Source organism: Microchirus variegatus (genome assembly GCF_963457635.1).
Source record: "Microchirus variegatus genome assembly, chromosome: 2".
Lineage (NCBI taxonomy): Eukaryota > Metazoa > Chordata > Actinopteri > Pleuronectiformes > Soleidae > Microchirus > Microchirus variegatus.
In genome coordinates, this window is record NC_139803.1 from 435,001 (window position 1) to 455,000 (window position 20,000).

At 45.4% G+C, this 20,000-nt stretch overlaps 3 protein-coding genes across 4 annotated transcripts in view; 1 reads left to right on the forward strand and 2 right to left on the reverse strand.

Annotated features, from left to right (window-relative positions):
* Nucleotides 1–6,526, reverse strand: part of tg (thyroglobulin) — a gene marked incomplete at its 5' end in the record, with an annotated part of 24,591 nt that extends 18,065 nt beyond the window's left edge. Inside the window, 12 exons of the mRNA XM_083910347.1 lie at nucleotides 1–72; nucleotides 160–189; nucleotides 371–752; nucleotides 1,500–1,969; nucleotides 2,336–2,521; nucleotides 3,003–3,146; nucleotides 3,239–3,345; nucleotides 3,478–3,652; nucleotides 4,688–4,843; nucleotides 4,919–5,016; nucleotides 5,111–5,219; nucleotides 6,457–6,526. The exon at nucleotides 1–72 is cut by the window's left edge and continues 162 nt beyond it. Coding sequence (XP_083766473.1) covers nucleotides 1–72; nucleotides 160–189; nucleotides 371–752; nucleotides 1,500–1,969; nucleotides 2,336–2,521; nucleotides 3,003–3,146; nucleotides 3,239–3,345; nucleotides 3,478–3,652; nucleotides 4,688–4,843; nucleotides 4,919–5,016; nucleotides 5,111–5,219; nucleotides 6,457–6,526 — 1,999 coding nt within the window. The remainder of the gene's footprint in view (nucleotides 73–159; nucleotides 190–370; nucleotides 753–1,499; nucleotides 1,970–2,335; nucleotides 2,522–3,002; nucleotides 3,147–3,238; nucleotides 3,346–3,477; nucleotides 3,653–4,687; nucleotides 4,844–4,918; nucleotides 5,017–5,110; nucleotides 5,220–6,456) is intronic.
* Nucleotides 6,527–11,603: 5,077 nt separating this feature from the next.
* cmtm6 (CKLF-like MARVEL transmembrane domain containing 6) lies at nucleotides 11,604–16,505 on the reverse strand. Of its 2 annotated transcripts, none has more exons than XM_083910143.1 (5): nucleotides 16,364–16,505; nucleotides 14,918–15,035; nucleotides 13,312–13,488; nucleotides 13,113–13,211; nucleotides 11,604–12,160 (listed from the first exon to the last, which is right to left on the reverse strand). In XM_083910143.1, exons 2-5 carry the CDS (start codon nucleotides 15,029–15,031, stop codon nucleotides 12,005–12,007), a joined length of 546 nt encoding a protein of 181 aa, XP_083766269.1. In that variant the 5' UTR covers nucleotides 15,032–15,035; nucleotides 16,364–16,505; the 3' UTR covers nucleotides 11,604–12,004. The 2 variants fall into 2 exon arrangements, with proteins under 2 accessions (XP_083766269.1, XP_083766268.1); XM_083910142.1 differs by having other exon boundaries at nucleotides 14,918–15,038; nucleotides 16,364–16,499.
* Nucleotides 16,192–20,000, forward strand: part of LOC310944548 (sialic acid-binding Ig-like lectin 15) — a gene marked incomplete at both ends in the record, with an annotated part of 54,197 nt that continues 50,388 nt past the window's right edge. The window contains 2 exons of the mRNA XM_083910348.1: nucleotides 16,192–16,217; nucleotides 16,907–16,992. Of these exons, the coding sequence (XP_083766474.1) occupies nucleotides 16,192–16,217; nucleotides 16,907–16,992 (112 nt within the window). The remainder of the gene's footprint in view (nucleotides 16,218–16,906; nucleotides 16,993–20,000) is intronic.

The window sequence follows — 20,000 nt, forward strand, 5'->3', positions numbered from 1 at the left end:
GAGAGAGAGCGACGACGCTCCGCACGCGCTCCGTGAACGCCGCGACCTCAGACGACACCCGAGAGCACGAACCTGCAGGGGGCAGCGCAGCAGCAGCAGTGTGAGACATCCACGCTAACACGGTTAGCATCATGCTACGCTAACATGAACGAGACTGACCTGAGACTGACTGTGTCGGCCGCCCTGCGCCTGAGAGAGAGAGAGGGAGAGATGGTTGTAATGTGTAATGTCACCACTAGATGGAGCTAAAGCTGACTCTGCTTTATTAGCGCAATGTTCTTCTTCTTCCTCCACATACACACCAATGGAAAACACTTGAAAAAACGCTTCCTCCACACACCAGAGTTATTAAATATTATCTTTGTCTTACAGGTGATGGCGCCCCCTGTTGGCCTGGCGGTGGTTTTCCCCTCATCGTCCACACAGAAGCAGCGTGAGCCGACGCACTGCAGCAGCAGGAAGTGTCCGTCCTCCGAGCACGCCGGGACGTAGAGCTCGCCGCCGGCCGCCATGTTTCCTCTCACCTTCAGCGCCGCCGCCCGCGACCTCTCACAGCGCGACGGGCAACGAGGCCGACGCCCAGAGGTGCGCGACCCTGCGACCTCCTGACCGCTAGGGTCCGCGCACCAGCAGTCGCCGCCGTGACACTGAACCTCCCGGAAACCGCCGCCGGGCGTGCAGCTGGGGACAAAGATGGCCGCCGAGTACTTCTGTTCTTCAGCGGTGCAGTATCCCAGCAGAGGAACCAGGACCTGGACACAAAGAGGTCCAGTGTAAACCAGTGTAAACCAGTGTAAACCAGTGTAAACCAGTGTAAACCAGTGTAAACCAGTGTAAACCGGTGAAAAGGTGTACATTCGTGTAAGTCAGTGAACCACCGGTCTAAACTGGTGAAAAGCAGTGTAAACTAGTGTAAACCGGAGTTAACCGGTGTAAACTGGTGTAAACCGGTGTAAACCAGTGCAAACCAGTGCAAACCAGTGTAAACCAGTGTAAACCAGTGTAAACCACTAAACCAGTGAACACCTGTGTAAACTAGTGTAAACCGGTTTAAGACCAGTGTAAACCGGTTTAAAACTGGTTTGAAACTGGTAAACCAGTGCAAACCACCGGTGTTAACTGGTTGAAACCTAAACCCGTGTAAACTGGTGAAAACCAGTGTGAACCGGTGTAAACCAGTGTAAACCAGTGTAAACCGGTTCAAAACTGGTTTAAAACTGGTTTAAAACTGGTTTAAAACTGGTTTAAAACTGGTTTAAAACTGGTTTAAAACAGGTAAACCAGTGTAAACCGGTGTACACCGGTTTAAAACTGGTTTAAAACCGGTATAACACTTGTATAAAACTGGTTTAAAACTGGTAAACCAGTGTAAACCATGGACATAAACCGGTGAAAACCAGTGTTAACCAGTTGAAACCTAAACCCGTGTAAACTGCAGTCGGTGTAAACCAGTGGTGTAAACTGGTGTTAACAGGTGTAAACTGGTGTGTCATACCCACCTGCTGCAGAGAGAGGGAGCCGCTGAGTCCGGTCAATGTTTGTCGGAGGGCGGAGATGAAGGCGGGGTCCTCCAGAGCTCGGCTGATGGACTGAACCAAGTCCTGGTTCTTCTTCTTCTTCTGAGACGACAGCAGCTCCACGTTCAGAGCTCCTCGTGACCCCACAGCGCCGCTCAGGTCAAAGGTCAGGAACCTCCCACCAAACAGCTCCTCCTGCAGGCGGCCGGGCGCCACGCGGCCTAGAGTCCGCAGAGCTCCGCCCACCGAGGGGAACAGACCGTGGAGGACCTCCACCAGGAGAGACAGGAAGGACGGGTCCGCCTCCTCCGGCAGGAGGCGCTGGAGGGGGCGGAGCAAAGAGTGACAGGAAGCTGGAGGAGAGGAGGTCATAGACGGGGGCGGAGCCACAGGACCAGAGAAGAGGCGGGACAAAGCCAGACGACGCTGTGACGGACAGTTGTGATCGGAACCTGAGGAGGAGGAGGAGAGAGAGGAGGAGAGGAGAGAGGAGAGAGGAGAGAGAGGAGGAGAGGAGAGAGGAGGAGAGAGGAGAGGAGAGGAGGAGGAGAGGAGAGAGGAGAAAGGAGAGAGGAGAGGAGGAGGAGAGGAGAGAGGAGAGGAGGAGAGGAGAGGAGGAGGAGAGGAGAGAGGAGAAAGGAGAGAGAGGAGAGAGGAGAGAGGAGAGGATAAAAAATATAAGAACAGATTTTAAAAAGACAAAGAAAAGCCTAAATGTCTAAATCTCTTTTATATATTTATATATATATGTATATATATACATATATATATAAATGTATATTTATATATATATTTATATTTATTTCAGATTAACTCACCACAGATCAAAGAATCTCCAAACGTTCGACTTCCTGAAACTTCTCTTCCTGTTGCGTCCACACACCAGCACTGCTCCCCCTGCTGGCACTGTCTGGAACTGAAGGCTCCGCCCCTCTCACAGGACGGGACATAAACAGAGGACGCCGCTGACTCCGCCTCCCGCTCCGCCTCACAGGGGGAGGGACCTAACACCAGATCGACACGTTACATTAGACTGGTTTAAACCGGTTTACACTGGTTTACTGTGGTTTAAACCTGTTTACACTGGTTTAAACCTGTTTACACTGGTTTACTGTGGTTTAAACCGGTTTACACTGGTTTAAACTGGTTTACACTGGTTTACTGTGGTTTAAACCGGTTTACACTATTTAAACCAGGTTACTGTGGTTTAAACGATTAAAACTGGTTTACACTGGTTTACTAAACCGGTTTACACTGGTTTACTAAACCGGTTTACACTGGTTTACACTGGTTTACTGTGGTTTAAACCGGTTTCCACTGATTTAAACCAGGTTACTGCGGTTTAAACGATTTAAACTGGTTTACTAAACTGGTTTAAACCGGTTTACACTGGTTTAAGTTGACTAAAAGCAGTTTGAAGCAGTTTGAAACAGGGTAAATCAGGATTAAAACCAGTTTAAAGAGAATTGAAAAGTGGTGGTTTACATCTGAAGAGGCCGGTGTGGAGCAGACGAACTCCCAGCATCCTCCTCTTCAGGACTCTGTACACGTTTGTCTGATGGAAGGAGCGGGCGGAGCTAAGACCCAGGGGAGTCGAGTCGTCCACGTCTGAGAGGAGGAGCTCCACACCTGGACAGGAAGTGCATCATCATCATCATCACTGTCATGTGACTGAGTGTGTGTGTGTGTGTGTGTGTGTGTGTGTGTGTGTGTGTGTGTACCTGTGTTGTCCCTCTCTCGCCCCCTGCTGTCAGAACAGTAACAGTACGAGGAAACCAGCGGGAAACTCTTCCTGAAAGTACCGAACGTCTCAAAGGATTCTGGGAATCTGAAAACACACACACACACACACACACTCAGTGACTGTTGATGGTGTGTGTGTGTGTGTGTGTGGGTGTGTGTGTGTGTGTGTGTGTGTGTGTGTGTGTGTGTGTGTGTGTGTGTGTGTGTGTGTGTGTACCTGTTTAAGGTGTGTAGCAGGTCCACCTCACTCATGTCCGTCATGTTGATGAGTCGACACTGAACAGACAGGAAGTTTCCGTCTGTGTCACACTGAGGAGGAGGAGACGAGGAGGAAGAGGAGGAGCCCACGCCGTGGAGGAGGCTCCGCCCCCTCACCTCACAGCTGCCAGGACCTGCAGGTCAAAGGTCACACACACACACACTGTTACAGTTCTGAGCACAATGATATTCACTGGACTGAAGCAGAAGATCACTGTAAACCACTCACTCTCCTCACACCAAAGTCACTCACTCACACCAAAGTCACTCACTCTCACACACAAAAGTCACTCACTCTCCTCACACCAAAGTCACTCACTCTCTCACACCAAAGTCACTCACTCTCACACACAAAAGTCACTCACTCTCCCACACCAAAGTCACTCTCACCCAAAGTCACTCACTCTCTCACACCAAAGTCACTCACTCTCTTACCCAAAGTCACTCACTCTCTCACACCAAAGTCACTCACTCTCCCGCAACAAAGTCACTCACTCTCACACACCAAAGTCACTCTCACCCAAAGTCACTCACTCTCTCACACCAAAGTCACTCACTCTCCCACACCAAAGTCACTCTCACCCAAAGTCACTCACTCTCTCACACCAAAGTCACTCACTCTCTCACCCAAAGTCACTCACTCTCTCACACCAAAGTCACTCACTCTCCCGCAACAAAGTCACTCACTCTCTCACACCAAAGTCACTCACTCTCTCACCCAAAGTCACTCACTCTCACACACCAAAGTCACTCACTCTCTCACACCAAAGTCACTCACTCTCTCACACCAAAGTCACTCACTCACTCTCCCACACCAAAGTCACTCACTCTCTCACACCAAAGTCACTCACTCTCCCGAACCAAAGTCACTCACTCTCTCACACCAAAGTCACTCACTCTCTCACACCAGTCACTCACTCACTCTCTCACACCAAAGTCACTCACTCACTCTCACACACCAAAGTCACTCACTCTCCCACACCAAAGTCACTCACTCTCCCACACCAAAGTCACTCACTCTCCCACACCAAAGTTGTTGATCCACTGCTGCCTCCATCACTAACTTACAATGACTGATTTTAGACTTAACTCAGTGACACAAAGTGACCACACGAGGCAGCAGAGGACCAGCAGCTCCTGTGTTTTCTCTGAGGTTTATTGTGACTCACATCGCTCAGGTCTTCCTCGTTGTCTCGTCCCGTAGACCTCCATGCCGTCACGGTCCACGCACCAACACTGCCCCCTGCTGGAGGAACACTGAACTGGTTCATAGAGACCAGAGGGAGAACAGTGCAGGACAGACTGCAACTGACAGGAGGACAGACCTGAGGACAGACAAACAGGAAGTGAAGATCATGTGACCTGAGACTAACACAGTGTAAAGTGTCTCTGTGTCTCACAGTGAAGAGACGAGTCGTTGGTTCGACTCCCGAGGATTTCATGACCTTCAGCGTCCACGCACCAACACTGCTGGCCCCGCCCACTGCACTGCACTGGCCTACACACACACACACACACACACACACACACACACACAGTGTCATTACACCTGTCAGTCACACACACACAGACACACAAAGGTGAACATGTACCTGAACGTCCCGTCCTCTGAACATTGAGGGACGACATTGTGTTGCCTGGCAACAGCCACGCCCCTTAGTGACTCACAGTGACTCAGCATTTCTGACTCCAGACGGTATTCTGACAACACAACAACACAACAATCAACAACACAGTCAACAACACTATTAACAACAACAACAACAATAACAACACAATTAACAACACAACAACAAAATCAACAACACAATTAACAACAACACAACCAACAACACAATCAACAACACAACAACACAATCAACAACAGAGTCGGCAACACAACAACAACAAAATTAACAACACAACAACAACACATTTAACAACACAACAACAGAGTCTACAACACAACAGAATCAACAACACACTCAACACAACAGAGTCAACAACACAACACACTCAACAACACAACAGAGTCAACAACACACTCAACAACACAACAGAGTCAACAACACAACACACTCAACAACACAACAGAGTCAACAACACAACACAGTCAACAACACAACACAACAGAGTCAACAACACAACACAACAGAGTCAACAACACAACAACACAACAGAGTCAGCAACACAATCAACAACACAACAACACAACAGAGTCAACAACACAACACAGTCAACAACACAACACAACAGAGTCAACAACACAACACAACAGAGTCAACAACACAACAACACAACAGAGTCAACAACACACTCAACAACACAACAGAGTCAACAACACACTCAACAACACAACAGAGTCAACAACACAACACAGTCAACAACACAACACAACAGAGTCAACAACACAACACAACAGAGTCAACAACACAACAACACAACAGAGTCAACAACACACTCAACAACACAACAGAGTCAGCAACACAATCAACAACACAACAACACAACAGAGTCAACAACACAACACAGTCAACAACACAACACAACAGAGTCAACAACACAACACAACAGAGTCAACAACACAACAACACAACAGAGTCAACAACACACTCAACAACACAACAGAGTCAACAACACACTCAACAACACAACAGAGTCAACAACACAACACAGTCAACAACACAACACAACAGAGTCAACAACACAACACAACAGAGTCAACAACACAACAACACAACAGAGTCAACAACACACTCAACAACACAACAGAGTCAGCAACACAATCAACAACACAACAACACAACAGAGTCAACAACACACTCAACAACACAACAGAGTCAGCAACACAATCAACAACACAACAACACAACAGAGTCAACAACACAATCAACAACACAACACAATCAACAACACAAAGGTGTGTGTAGTTGTGTGTCAGTGTGTGTTGAGGTGTTACCTGAGCGCTGAGTCAGCAGCAGATCTGGGAAACAGATGAGGACAAAGGTGAAGCAGATCAGAGAGGACATGGTCTCAGTCGTCTCTGAAGGTCTCAACTCTGAAGGTCTCAGTCGTCTCTTTATAAAGCTGCAGATTTGCTGAGTCACTGTGAGGACACGCCTCCGTCTCCTCCCCGTCCTCTTCTAAATGTCCTCATGTCCTCATGTGTCCATGGTCCTGGAACCAGGAGTCCTTGAACACACCTCAGCGAGCACACGAGGAGCCGTGAAGCTCGTCTGATTGGACGAGAGGTTTTGTGAGACGCACACGCCTGACGTCAGCAGGAGGGGGCGGAGCCTGTGTCCTTTAAATCCATACATGACTTTTAGCCGATTTTCGGGTTTAACGTACGTTTAACCAAACTTCTGCAAATAAAAGTCCATGACAAGTGACCTGTGAATCCTACAGGAAGTGCCGCCATTTTGGATTGAACGCGAAAACGATATATTTTTTAAATATCGCATGGAGCACTAGATAGGGGGCGACAAAGTTGGCGAAAATTTGCATTTTACGAGACAGACAACGAAACTCTTGTAAATTTACAACAGAAGGTCCGATCAGAACCAAACTTTCTGTGAGTGATGATGGGAAGTTGCTGAAGGCGACTATGAAAAATGGTCAATTTTGAAAACAGCGCCCTCCTGGTGGTGACAGGAAACACACGATTTCGAAAACAACGCCCCCTGTTGACAGCAGACAGAATTACATTTACATTTATTTTTATGTCTGTAAAAGATGATTTCCTTACAGGAAGTGGAACACCCAAAACAGGAAGTAAAGTCTAACATTGTCCGATCTGTATATTTGAGACAAAGGAACGTCCCTGAACACGTTTACGGACACGCCTTTGACCCAACAGGAAGTCGGCCATTTTAAACAGGAAGTGCCCTCTAACTTTGCTGTACATTGACTGATTGACTGCACGAAACTTAATATGTGAGACCAGAGACCCGCCCTGAACATGTTTACAAAAGATGACCTCCTGACAGGAAGTGGAACACCCGAAAACAGGAAGTAAAGTCCAACATTGTCCGATCTGCACGAAACTTGACATGTGAGACAAGGGAACGTCCCTGAACACGTTTACGGGCACGCCTTTGACCCAACGGGAAGTCGGCCATTTGAAACAGGAAGTGCCCTCTAACTTTGCTGTACATTGACTGATCTGCACGAAACTTAATATGTGAGACCAGAGACCCGCCCTGAACATGCTTACAAAAGATGACCTCCCAACAGAGAAAGAGGAAGTGACAAAGTGAAAAAGTGAAGACACTGAAGACACCGTCTCACTCACATCAGGTCCATGATGAAGGTCGGGGACAGAGGGACGTTTGTGGGACTCGTCCTCCTGTTGGCAGGTAAGACAAGGTGGAAAAAAGACTGTTTTATCACCAGGAACTTTTTAACAAAGGAACGCTGAACTTTTCGAACCTGCTGTTTTTACAGATGTTGCCGCTCAGAGGGTGAATCTCCCACTTCCTGTTTGTGTTGTGAAGGGTTCGAGCGTCACGCTGCCTTGCTCCTTCAAACCTGCCGCCAGGAAAGTTGTGGACGGACCAGAGGATCTTTACCAGATCGTCAGAGTGGTTTGGTGTAAGAACCATCTGATCTGTCACGGTGGAACTCCGTCTGTTTACGACAGCGAGTCAAAGACCAACGATCCTCGCTTCCTGTACCTGGGAGACAAGAGGACCAACTGTACTCTACAGATCAGAGACGTACGTCAGGGAGACAACGCCACCTATCGCTTCAGGATGGAATCGGCTGACAATGACGGACATTTTACAAACACAACTGGAGTGAGAGTGTCAGTCGTTGGTAAGATCTGGGTCATGTGATTGTGATGCTAACGTTTCTCGCTAACGCTCAAAGTCTCGGTCTCTGTGTTTTCAGACGAGAGCGAGCTGAGGATCAACAACTCCACGTCACGAGGTCAACACATCAAACTGCTCTGCACTTCACGCTGCTCCACCCACCGACTCAACATCACCTGGTTCAGAGACGGACACGCCCTCTCGCAGACTGGCCCCGCCCTCCAGCTCGGCACTCTGACGCCAGGGGATTCTGGGAACTACAGCTGCGGGTCGAGGACGGCCCGCTCTCCGCCGTACTCTCTGCAGGTGGACGCGGTCGTCACAGGAAGTGAGGTCACAGGAAGTGACGCCCGCACCCTGACGGCGGTCCACCTGCTGCTGCTCGCCATCCACACCGTCCTCATCGTCATCGTCACGGTGACCGTCGTCACCAGGTCAAACTTCTGTTACTGTAAAAGACTGTGGCAAGTCAAGTCTCACGTGATTAGGATAGTCTCGTGAGATTTGGACAAACAGAAACAGGAAATAGATCAAACTGAAGAATTCATGAGTCCGATTTAGTCTGTGACGCAGGCGACGATGTGTGTGTTGTTGTTGACTGTTGTGTTGTTGTGTTGTCGTGTGCAGGTCATGTGACTGCAGAAAAGCAGCAGCAGCTGAGCAGCAAACACAGGCGTGACACTGGGACATGTCCACCAGGGGGCAGCGATCTCACGGTAACTCATGACACCTTTGATGATAATAATCAAGTTATGTCTCACAGTGGACATGTGTCTCACTGTGAGACAGTGTCCTCAGCCTCACTTGTGTGTGTGTGTGTGTGTGTGTGGACTTGACCTTGAGTTCAAGGACCTGCTGAGTGTGATGAGTGTTAAAGAGGAACAGGACGACACTCACAGGGTAAAGAGGGCGCGACGTTAGCAACGAGAAGCTGTGGTTTCCTGTGTCCTCGAACACAACACACGTTTAAACTGTCTGTAAACGTGTTGAAACTATTTTATTAAGAGAAAGTGAGACTTTTATTTTGAAAACTGCAGGGTTAACAAGAGAAAGTGAGACTTTTATTTTGAAAACTGCAGGGTTACCAAGAGAAAGTGAGACTTTTATTTTGAAAACTGCAGGGTTAATAAGCGAAACTGAGGCTTTTATTTTGAAAACTGCAAGGTTGTGTTTTATGAACAGAAAGGGAGACTTATTTTGAAAACTGTAGTGTTATCAAGCAAAACTGAGACCTTTATTTTGAAAACTGCAGGGTTACTAAGAGAACCTGTGACTTTTATTTTGAAAACTGCAGAGTTACTAAGAGAAACTGAGACTTTTATTTTGAAAACTGCAGGGTTAATAAGCGAAACTGAGACTTTTATTTTGAAAACTGCAGGGTTAACAAGTGAAACTGAGACTTTTATTTTGAAAACTGCAGGGTTAACAAGTGAAACTGAGACTTTTATTTTGAAAACTGCAGGGTTATGTTTCACAAACAGAGAGGAAGACTTTTATTTTGAAAAGCACACTCAATAATCACTGTGAATATTGATGACATCATCAACAACACTTGACCTTTGTGTTTCAGGGCGTCATGACGACAGAGGCCACACGGTGGAGCAGCGGCGCCACCATCTGATCGTTCATATAATAATAATAAAGCATGATGTCATAGCTCCGCCTCCTTGTCTCTGTCATTTCTTAAATGTTTTCATTTAGCATCGTCTCGTATTTTTCGCGTAAACAAACGTAAACAAACATGGACGCCGTTAATAATCCAAAATAATCTGTTTATTTCATGACAGATTATGAAACTGCAGCAGCTTTAAAGACACACACACACACATTTAGACTTGGTCCTGAACAACAATCACATTTATATAAACTCTGATTTAATCTGAGATTATCCGACACGTGGATTAATGAAAAAAAAAGGTTTTTCAAAATAAGACTTTACATAATCAAAGATGATATATCTTCAGCACTGATATAATAAACCTGTGTCGTGTTTCCATTGAATTGTCAATAAAGTTTTTTAAAAAATAACAAAAAGGTTGAAATGGGAAGTAGTAAAAAAAAAAAAAAAAAATTTGAAGTGGGCAGCTTTTATTTTGAAGGCCAGAGTGAAAGGAAGTTGCGTTGGTCACTTTTTAAACCTTTGACATTCATTTGTTCAGTCGATAAAAACACAACATTCACTCGTTCATTTCCTTCATAAACGTTTGCTACAAACAAATAAAAGTAAAGACACGGTTAGAGTTTAAAAATCATCATTCTGATACTGTGAGCGCCCCCTGCTGCTGAGAAACTGTAGTGTGTAAACCACTCACTCTCCCACACCAAAGTCACTCACTCTTCTCACACCAAAGTCACTCATTCTCCCACACTAAAGTCACTCACTCTTCTCACACCAAAGTCACTCACTCTCCCACATCAAAGTCACTCACTCTCCAACACCAAAGTCACTCACTCTCTCACACCAAAGTCACTCACTCTCCCACACCAAAGCCACTCACTCTCCCCCACCAAAGTCACTCACTCTCCCACACCAAAGTCACTCACTCTCCTCACACCAAAGTCACTCACTCTCCCACACCAAAGTCACCCACTCTCCCACACCAAAGTCACTCACTCTCCCACACCAAAGTCACTCACTCTCCTCACACCAAAGTCACTCACTCTCCCACACCAAAGTCACTCACTCTCCCACACCAAAGTCACTCACTCTCCCACACCAAAGTCACCCACTCTCCCACACCAAAGTCACTCACTCTCCCACACCAAAGTCACTCACTCTCCCACACCAAAGTCACTCACTCTCCTCACACCGAAGTCACTCACTCTCCCACACCAAAGTCACTCACTCTCCCACACCAAAGTCCATAGAGTAAACCAGTGATTTTAACATCACAGAGACACAGGAGTTCACAGGAGTTGTTGATCCACTGCTGCCTCCATCACTAACTTACAATGACTTATTGTTTCTCAGCTCCCTCTGGTGGACAAACCGAGTCATCGCACGTTCATCAGGAAATGACATCATTAAAAAAAAAAAAAAAAAAAGATATAAAAAATGTTTTCTATTGAAAACTATACATCAAAGCAAAGGCTTTTATTTTGAAATTCTGTGAAATATCACACATCACAAATACTGTCACTCAAATATCGACGGATTAACGCGATACGATCTTTCGTCGATAATCCGTCAGTCACCGCTGTGACGCTCACAGTAACCGCTCATCCACAAATAATCTGGATAATCTGAATAATCTGGACAATAGATCATTTGAATAATATGGTTAATCTGGATTATATGAATATTACCTGTCATTACATGTCATGTCATTTTTAATCTGGATAATCTGGACAATGGATCATTTGAATAATCTGGTTAATCTAGATAATATGAATAATCTGGATAATCTGAATAATCTGGATAATCTGGATTATTTGATTAATCTGGATAATCTTGATAATCTGAATAATCTGGATAATCTGGGTTTGTTTTCAGTGGTGTCAGAGGGAGGAGCTTTGATTATTGATTTAATGATTGGAGTCAAATCTGAATCATGAGGTCATCGATCAATAAAAAAAGGCGGAGTGTGAAACCTGCTGAAGCTCCGCCCCCTGTGGTCACATCACTATAGTGAGTGAAATGACCTCTGACCTTTGAACCACACACACACACACACACACACACACACACTAACTTTACTCTCCGTCAGCGTTCAGTCTCTCCTTCTCCACCGTCACCGGAACGCCGTTACTAGACTCCGCCTTCCCGCCACTCAGGAAAGGGAAGCCACGCCCCCTATAAAAGAGGACCACGTCCACCACGAACGCCGACCCCGCCAGGAAACCAAACGCCTGCAGGAAGAGGAGGAGCTTAAAGAAACAGGAAGTTCATCGAGGAGAGGAGGCAAGGGAAGGAAGTGAAGGAAGTGAAGGACGAGGAAAGAAGGAAGCATAAGGAAGGAGGAAAGGAGAGGAGGTGAAAGAGGAGTTAGGAGAGGAGTAGGAAGAGGAGGTAAGAGAGGAGGTAGGAGACGAGGTAGGAGAGGAGTTAGGAGAGGAGGTAAGAGAGGAGGAAGAAGAGGAGGTAAGAGAGGTAGGACAGGAGAGAGAGGAGTTAAGAGAGGAGGTAGGAGTTAGAAAAGGAGGTAGGAGAGGAGGTAAGAGAGGAGGTAAGAGAGGAGGTAGGTGAGGAGGTAAGAGAGGAGTTAGAAGAGGAGGCAAGAGAAGGGGTAAGAGAGGAGGTAAGAGAGGAGGAAAGAGAGGAGGTAAGAGAGGAGGTAGGAGTTAGAAGAGGAGGTAGGAGAGGAGGTAAGAGAGGAGGTAGAAGAGGAGTTAGGAGAGGAGGTAAGAGAGGAGTTAGAAGAGGAGGTAAGAGAGGAGGTAAGAGAGGAGGTAGAGGAGGTAAGAGAGGAGGTAGAATAGGAGGTAAGAGAGGAGGTAAGAGAGGGGGTAGGAGAGGAGGTAGAAGAGGAGTTAGGAGAGGAGGTAAGAGAGGAGTTAGAAGAGGAGGTAAGAGAAGGGGTAAGAGAGGAGGTAAGAGAGGAGGTAGGAGTTAGAAGAGGAGGTAGGAGAGGAGGTAAGAGAGGAGGTAGGTGAGGAGGTAAGAGAGGAGGTAGGAGAGGAGGTAGAAGAGGAGGTAAGAGAGGAGGTAGGTGAGGAGGTAAGAGAGGAGGTAAGAGAGGAGGTAGGAGAGGAGATAGAAGAGGAGGTAAGAGAGGAGGTAGAAGAGGAGGTAAGAGAGGAGGTAGGTGAGGAGGTAAGAGAGGAGGTAAGAGAGGAGATAGAAGAGGAGGTAACATCTCACCACAGCACTTTTCTCCAGAGTTGATCCATTGTTGTCTGAAGCAAAAACGATGGAGGAGATGAAGAAGAGAACGGCCACAGCAGAGGAGTAACAGAAGTCCTGTAGAGGAGGAGGAGGAGGAGGAGGAGGAGGAGGAGGAGGACCATGGTCAGGTTTACTGTGGTGAAGGAGAACCTGTTGAAGCAGAGGCTGCTCTTACCAGACTTGGCCAGCAGGTGATGCCAAAGGAGGCGTGCAGGGAGGTGGAGAGGAGGATGATGAGGAGCAGAGTGAAGAGGAAGGCTGTGCATGTGACAAACTCAAAGAAATACAGAGCGAAGCAGCTGTAGCAGCTGCTGACCACCTCCTCCAGGAGGAAGGCCACGGAGGAGAAGACCTGTGGGAGGAGTCACAGGAGAGGGAGGAGTCACGGGAGAGGGAGGGGCCACGGGAGAGGGAGGAGACACAAGAGAGGGAGGAGACAAAGGAGAGGGAGGAGACACAGGAGAGGGAGGAGACAAAGGAGAGGGAGGAGTCACAGGAGAGGAAGGAGTCACAGGAGAGGGAGGGGTAACAGGAGAGGGAGGAGTCACAGGAGAGGGAGGAGTCACAGGAGAGGGAGGAGACACAGGAGAGGGAGGAGACACAGGAGAGGGAGGAGACACAAGAGAGGGAGGAGACACAGGAGAGGGAGGAGACACAAGAGAGGGAGGAGTCACAGGAGAGGGAGGAGTCACAGGAGAGGGAGGAGACACAAGAGAGGGAGGAGTCACAGGAGAGGGAGGAGTCACAGGAGAGGGAGGAGTCACATGAGAGGGAGGAGACACAGGAGAGGGAGGAGACACAAGAGAGGGAGGCGTCACGGGAGAGGGAGGAGTCACAGGAGAGGGAGGAGTAACCGGAGAGGGAGGGGTCACAGGAGAGGGAGGAGACACAGGAGAGGGAGGAGACACAGGAGAGGGAGGAGACACAGGAGAGGGAGGAGACACAGGAGAGGGAGGAGTAACCGGAGAGGGAGGAGACACAGGAGAGGGAGGGGTCACGGGAGAGGGAGGAGTCACGGGAGAGGGAGGGGTCACAGGAGAGGGAGGAGACACAGGAGAGGGAGGAGTAACCGGAGAGGGAGGAGTCACAGGAGAGGGAGGAGTCACAGGAGAGGGAGGGGTCACACACATAAGGGAGGGGTCACAGGAGAGGGAGGAGCCACAGGAGAGGGCGGGGTCACACACATAAGGGAGGGGTCACAGGAGAGGGAGGAGTCACAGGAGAGGGCGGGGTCACATTATTTGTCAGTCTGTTGATGGATATCTACTGCAACTCATTATTTAATCTTAAAAAGATGAAATAACAGTTTATATCACTGTAAAAATGTATTTTAATCATTAATAAACTAAATATAAACAACTTTAACATGAATTAATGAGCAGAATCTTTATTTAAATCATTTAAAACAGTTTGTTAATCGTGAATATTTTCAAAAAAAATTCTCCATAAAAACAGAGACAGTTTGTGGAAAACAAAAACAAAGAGAAATAAAGACGATAATAGTTTCAGCTCTGATGAAAACTTTATGGTTAAGATGTGAAGGGTCACACACACACACACACACACACACACACACACACACACACACACACACACACACACACACACACACAGGAGTGTTGCGACAGCAGCACTGAGATCAGCTAACATCAGCAGATGTTGAACCACAACATCACATCTGCAACACTTTCACTTCCCACTGGAAGAGGAAGGTCAACACACACACACACACACACACACACACACACACGTGCTAGCGTCGTTAGCATCCTCACACTCACCACTTCCGCTAGCTTGACCACGAAGCGCGTTCTGTCCAGATGTTCTGAGGGAACCAAACACCAGGAGGTTTTGGGGTTTGGAGCCGTGGTGGAGGAGTAAACTTCAGACGCCATGACGCTCCTGAGACCAACAACAACAACAACAACGACGAAGACTTTGTTTAGAGATTGTCGTCATCGTTGTTTCATGTGTCGCTCTAACGCAACGCAACGCAACACACACTCATTATGAAACCTGAACACGTCCAAAACTCAAACTGCGATTGTTTAAAAACCGTAAATACGTATAAAAACATAAAGTCACGTGACTCGTTTTAAAGTTTTAATCACGTCTTTACGTTAAAGTACGACCACACTGTGGCGCTCCAGACCGTTTTCCATTCGTGTGTATGTGGAAATTATTCGCAGTTTCTTCGCGATTTCAGTCTCCATCGTTACAAGAAACGCTTAGAAAAGTCGTAGGGTGCCATTCCTGAACAGACCACACGGTTTGATATCGGACGTGTGTGTGTGTGTGTTTCTCAAACATTTGTTATGCTAACAGGCACTCATTAAAAACAATATGTGACAGAAAAACAGCTAACAAACAATGGCTTATAAACAAAGGCTAACAAACAACAGTTAACAAACAACGGCTAACAATCAACAGCTAACAAACAAACAACGGCTAACATACAACGGCTAACAAACAACGTCCAACAAACAACGGCTAACAAACAACGTCCAACAAACAACGGCTAACAAACAACGTCCAACAAACAACGGCTAACAAACAACGGCTAACAAACAACAGTTAACAAACAACGGCTAACAAACAACGGCTAACAAACAACAGTTAACAAACAACAGTTAACAAACAACGGTTGACATACAACGGCTAACAAACAACAGTTAACAAACAACTGCTAACATACAATAAACAACGACTAACAAACAACGGTTAACAAACAACGGCTAACAAACAACAGTTAACAAACAACGGTTGACATACAACGGCTAACAAACAACAGTTAACAAACAACGGCTAACAAACAACTGCTAACATACAATAAACAACGACTAACAAACAACAGTTAACAAACAACGGCTAACAAACAACTGCTAACATACAATAAACAACGACTGACAAACAACAGTTAACAAACAACGGCTAACATACAATAAACAACGACTAACAAACAATAAACAACGGCTAACAAACAACGATTAGCAAACAACCGCTATTATCACTAAACGGGTCTGAGCTGTGGCGCCTCCTGCAGGCGAGAGGGGAAATGTTTTCAGGTGTAAACAACGGTGTGTAACTGACACTGTGTGTGTGTGTGTGTGTCTCTTTTCCAGTGAAACGTGTTTTTTCCGGTAAAAGAACCCGTTTTTAACCGCGGTGTCTTCGTGTCGTGACGTCACGTGTGTAAAGTTTAAACAGTATAACAGAGTTAAACTCACGTTCTTCTTCTTCTTCTTCTTCTTCTTCTTCTTCTTCTTCTTCTTCTTCTTCTTCTTCTCTTTCTTCTTCACTCGTCTCTGTTTTCGTCGCCGTTGAACAAACTTTTCACAAACTTCCGCATTTGACACTTTTTCTCTTTTCTTTCGTTTCCTCCGTCAAGTCAGACGCGCGCACGCACGCCCCCACTTCCGCTGACTCGCCTTTTCAAAATAAGAGCAGCGCCTCCGTCGCCGCTGTCTGTTGTTGGCTCTGGTTTCTCATTGAAAACAAAGACTTAGAAAAAAAAAAAAAAAAAAATTGTCACAGATTTTTTTTTCTTCTGTGTTTTAAAATAAATAAATAAATAAACAATTTTTTTTTTTAACCAGTTTTTATTTCACCTCCATAAACGTGTTGTGAATTGATTTAAAACACTAATCATCATCATCATCATCATCATCATAAACATAAACATCATCACGAATGCATGAATATAAGATTAAATTATGAGATTAGATTATTATTGACGCTGTGGCTTCCGTCTTTACACACTCGGCCTGCAGGGGGCGCAGCAGACCGCTCTCTCTCGCCCTCTCTCTCTCTCTCTCTCTCTCTCTCTCTCTCTCTCTCTCTCTCTCTCTCTCTCCGTGTGTGTGTGTGTGTGTGTGTGTGTGTGTGTGTGTGAGGCTTCCCCCGCTATAAAGGCGCGTGCAGCAGCATCAGTGAGGAGAGTCTCTGACAGAAGGAGCAGCAGCGGCATCAGGAGGAGGAAGAGGAGGAGGAGGGAGGTGATGATGATGATGATGATGATGATGATGATGATGATGAAGAGGAGGAGCTGATGTCAGTTCAGTGTTTGAGCTCAAACTTTCTCATGATTCTTCTTCTTCTTCCTGTTTTCTCTGCACCTGTTCACAGGTAATAACATGAGCCTTTATTTACCTGTGTGTGTGTGTGTGTGTGTGTGTGTGTGTGTGTGTGTGTGTCGGGGTGTGTGTGTGTGTGTGTGTGTGTGTGTGTGTGTGTGTGTGTGTCTGTGTGTGTGTGTGTGTGTGTGTGTCTGTGTGTGTGTGTGATATTATTTGACTCCTCAGATATACACTATATTTGTGTATATTTATGTATTTGTGTGTGTGGTTATATATATGTGAATATACACACAGTCAATTATATATGTATATTTTATATGTATATATATACATATAAAATATATGTGTATATATATTTGACTGTGTGTATATACTGTATATGTGTGTGTACATACCTAAATACACACACACACACGCTGAGATGCAGAGAAAAAGATCAAATCCATTAAAAAATTTAAAAAAAAAAAGATTTAAAGCTGCAGTACGTAACTTTAAATACAACGGACCGTCTGTTCGATTCAAACGAGTCTGTAAACGAGTCGACGTGAGACGACTCCGCCCACTCCTGCTCTGCTGTTGTAGACAAACAAACGCTCCCTCGGTCAGAGTCGGGAGAGAATCGTTCGTTTTACGTGAGAATCGTTCGTTTTAGGAGAGAATCGTTCGTTTTAGGAGAGAATCGTTCGTTTTAGGAGAGAATCGTTCGTTTTAGGTGAGAATCGTTCGTTTTAGGAGAGAATCGTTCGTTTTAGGAGAGAATCGTTCGTTTTAGGTGAGAATCGTTCGTTTTAGGAGAGAATCGTTCGTTTTAAGATAGAATCGTTCGTTTTAAGAGAGAATCGTTCGTTTTACGTGAGAATCTTCGTTTTACGTGAGAATCGTTCGTTTTACGTGAGAATCGTTCGTTTTAGGAGAGAATCGTTCGTTTTACGTGAGAATCGTTCGTTTTAGGAGAGAATCGTTCGTTTTAGGAGAGAATCGTTCGTTTTAGGTGAGAATCGTTCGTTTTAGGAGAGAATCGTTCGTTTTAAGATAGAATCGTTCGTTTTAAGAGAGAATCGTTCGTTTTACGTGAGAATCTTCGTTTTACGTGAGAATCGTTCGTTTTAGGAGAGAATCGTTCGTTTTAAGATAGAATCGTTCGTTTTAAGAGAGAATCGTTAGTTTTACCTGAGAATCTTCGTTTTACGTGAGAATCGTTCGTTTTACGTGAGAATCGTTCGTTTTACGTGAGAATCTTTGTTTTAAGAGAGAATCGTTCGTTTTACGTGAGAATCTCCGTTTTAAGAGAGAATTAGTTTTAGGTGAGAATCGTTCGTTTTAGGTGAGAATCGTTTGTTTTAAGAGAGAATCTTTCGTTTTACGTGAGAATCGTTCGTTTTACGTGAGAATCTCCGTTTTAAGAGAGAATCTTTCGTTTTACGTGAGAATCGTTCGTTTTACGTGAGAATCGTTCGTTTTACGTGAGAATCGTTCGTTTTAAGAGAGAATCTTTCGTTTTACGTGAGAATCGTTCGTTTTACGTGAGAATCTCCGTTTTAAGAGAGAATTAGTTTTAGGTGAGAATCGTTCGTTTTAGGTGAGAATCGTTTGTTTTAAGAGAGAATCGTTCGTTTATGTGAGAATCGTTCGTTTTAGGTGAGAATCGTTCGTTTTAGGTGAGAATCTTTCGTTTTGAGAGAGAATTGTACGTTTTACGTGAGAATCGTTAGTTTTACATGAGAATCGTTCGTTTTAAGCGAGAATCGTTCGTTTTACGTGAGAATCGTTAGTTTTACATGAGAATCGTTCGTTTTAGGAGAGAATCGTTCGTTTTAGGCGAGAATCATTCGTTTTACGTGAGAATCGTTCTTTGTACGTGAGAATCTTTCGTTTTAGGCGAGAATCGTTCGTTTTACGTGAGAATCTTTCGTTTTAGGCGAGAATCGTTCGTTTTAGGAGAGAATCGTTCGTTTTACGTGAGAATCGTTCGTTTTACGTGAGAATCTTTCGTTTTAGGCGAGAATCGTTCGTTTTAGGAGAGAATCGTTCGTTTTAGGAGAGAATCGTACGTTTTACATGAGAATTGTTCGTTTTAGGCGAGAATTGTTCAATTTAGGAGATAATCGTTCGTTTTAGGTGAGAATCGTACGTCTTACATGAGAATCGTTCGTTTTACGTGAGAATCGTTTGTTTTACACGAGAATCGTTTGTTTTAAGCGAGAATCGTTCGTTTTAGGCCAGAATCGTTCGTTTTAGGCGAGAATCGTTCGTTTTAGGCGAGAATCGTTCGTTTTAGGTGAGAATCGTTCGTCACATTTGAGTATCGGCTCAGTTGAAGCTCGTCAGAGCAGGAACACAAACCCGGAAGATTCCAGGTTCTATCAGTGATGGAGAAAGATGGAGCTGAAGCAGCAGAAGCTCAGAGTGTTTCAGTGAAACTCGATCTCCGGCACAGGAAGTGAAAAACACACGTGTAACATGAGCCTCAGCAATAAATGTCTTTAGTGAACGATAAGTGGAACTTTCTGAAGATGAAGAAGATGATGAAGAACACTGAGTGATGGTCACCGTTGGATTTCAGAGAAACAGTTCAGACGCTAAAACACTTAAATGCTAATGTTGAAAGGCTAACAATTGAATGCTAATGTTGAATGCTATAACTTAAATGCTATATTGAAAGGCTAACACTTAAATGCTAACACTTGAAAGCTAATGTAAAAATGCTAAAACTGAATGCTTGTTGAAATGCCAACACTTACATTCTAATGTCGAAATACTAACACTTAAATGCTAATGTTGAAAGGCT

Excerpts from the sequence above, each read along its gene's own strand:
- cmtm6 (XM_083910143.1), bottom strand. The coding sequence starts at position 15,031 with ATGGCGTCTGAAGTTTACTCCTCCACCACGGCTCCAAACCCCAAAACC. Across the intron at positions 13,212-13,311 it reads TCACCTGCTGGCCAAGTCTG|GACTTCTGTTACTCCTCTGC; the intron begins GTAAGAGCAGCC and ends CCTCCTCTACAG. Across the intron at positions 12,161-13,112 it reads CTCTGGAGAAAAGTGCTGTG|GCGTTTGGTTTCCTGGCGGG; the intron begins GTGAGATGTTAC and ends CTCTTCCTGCAG.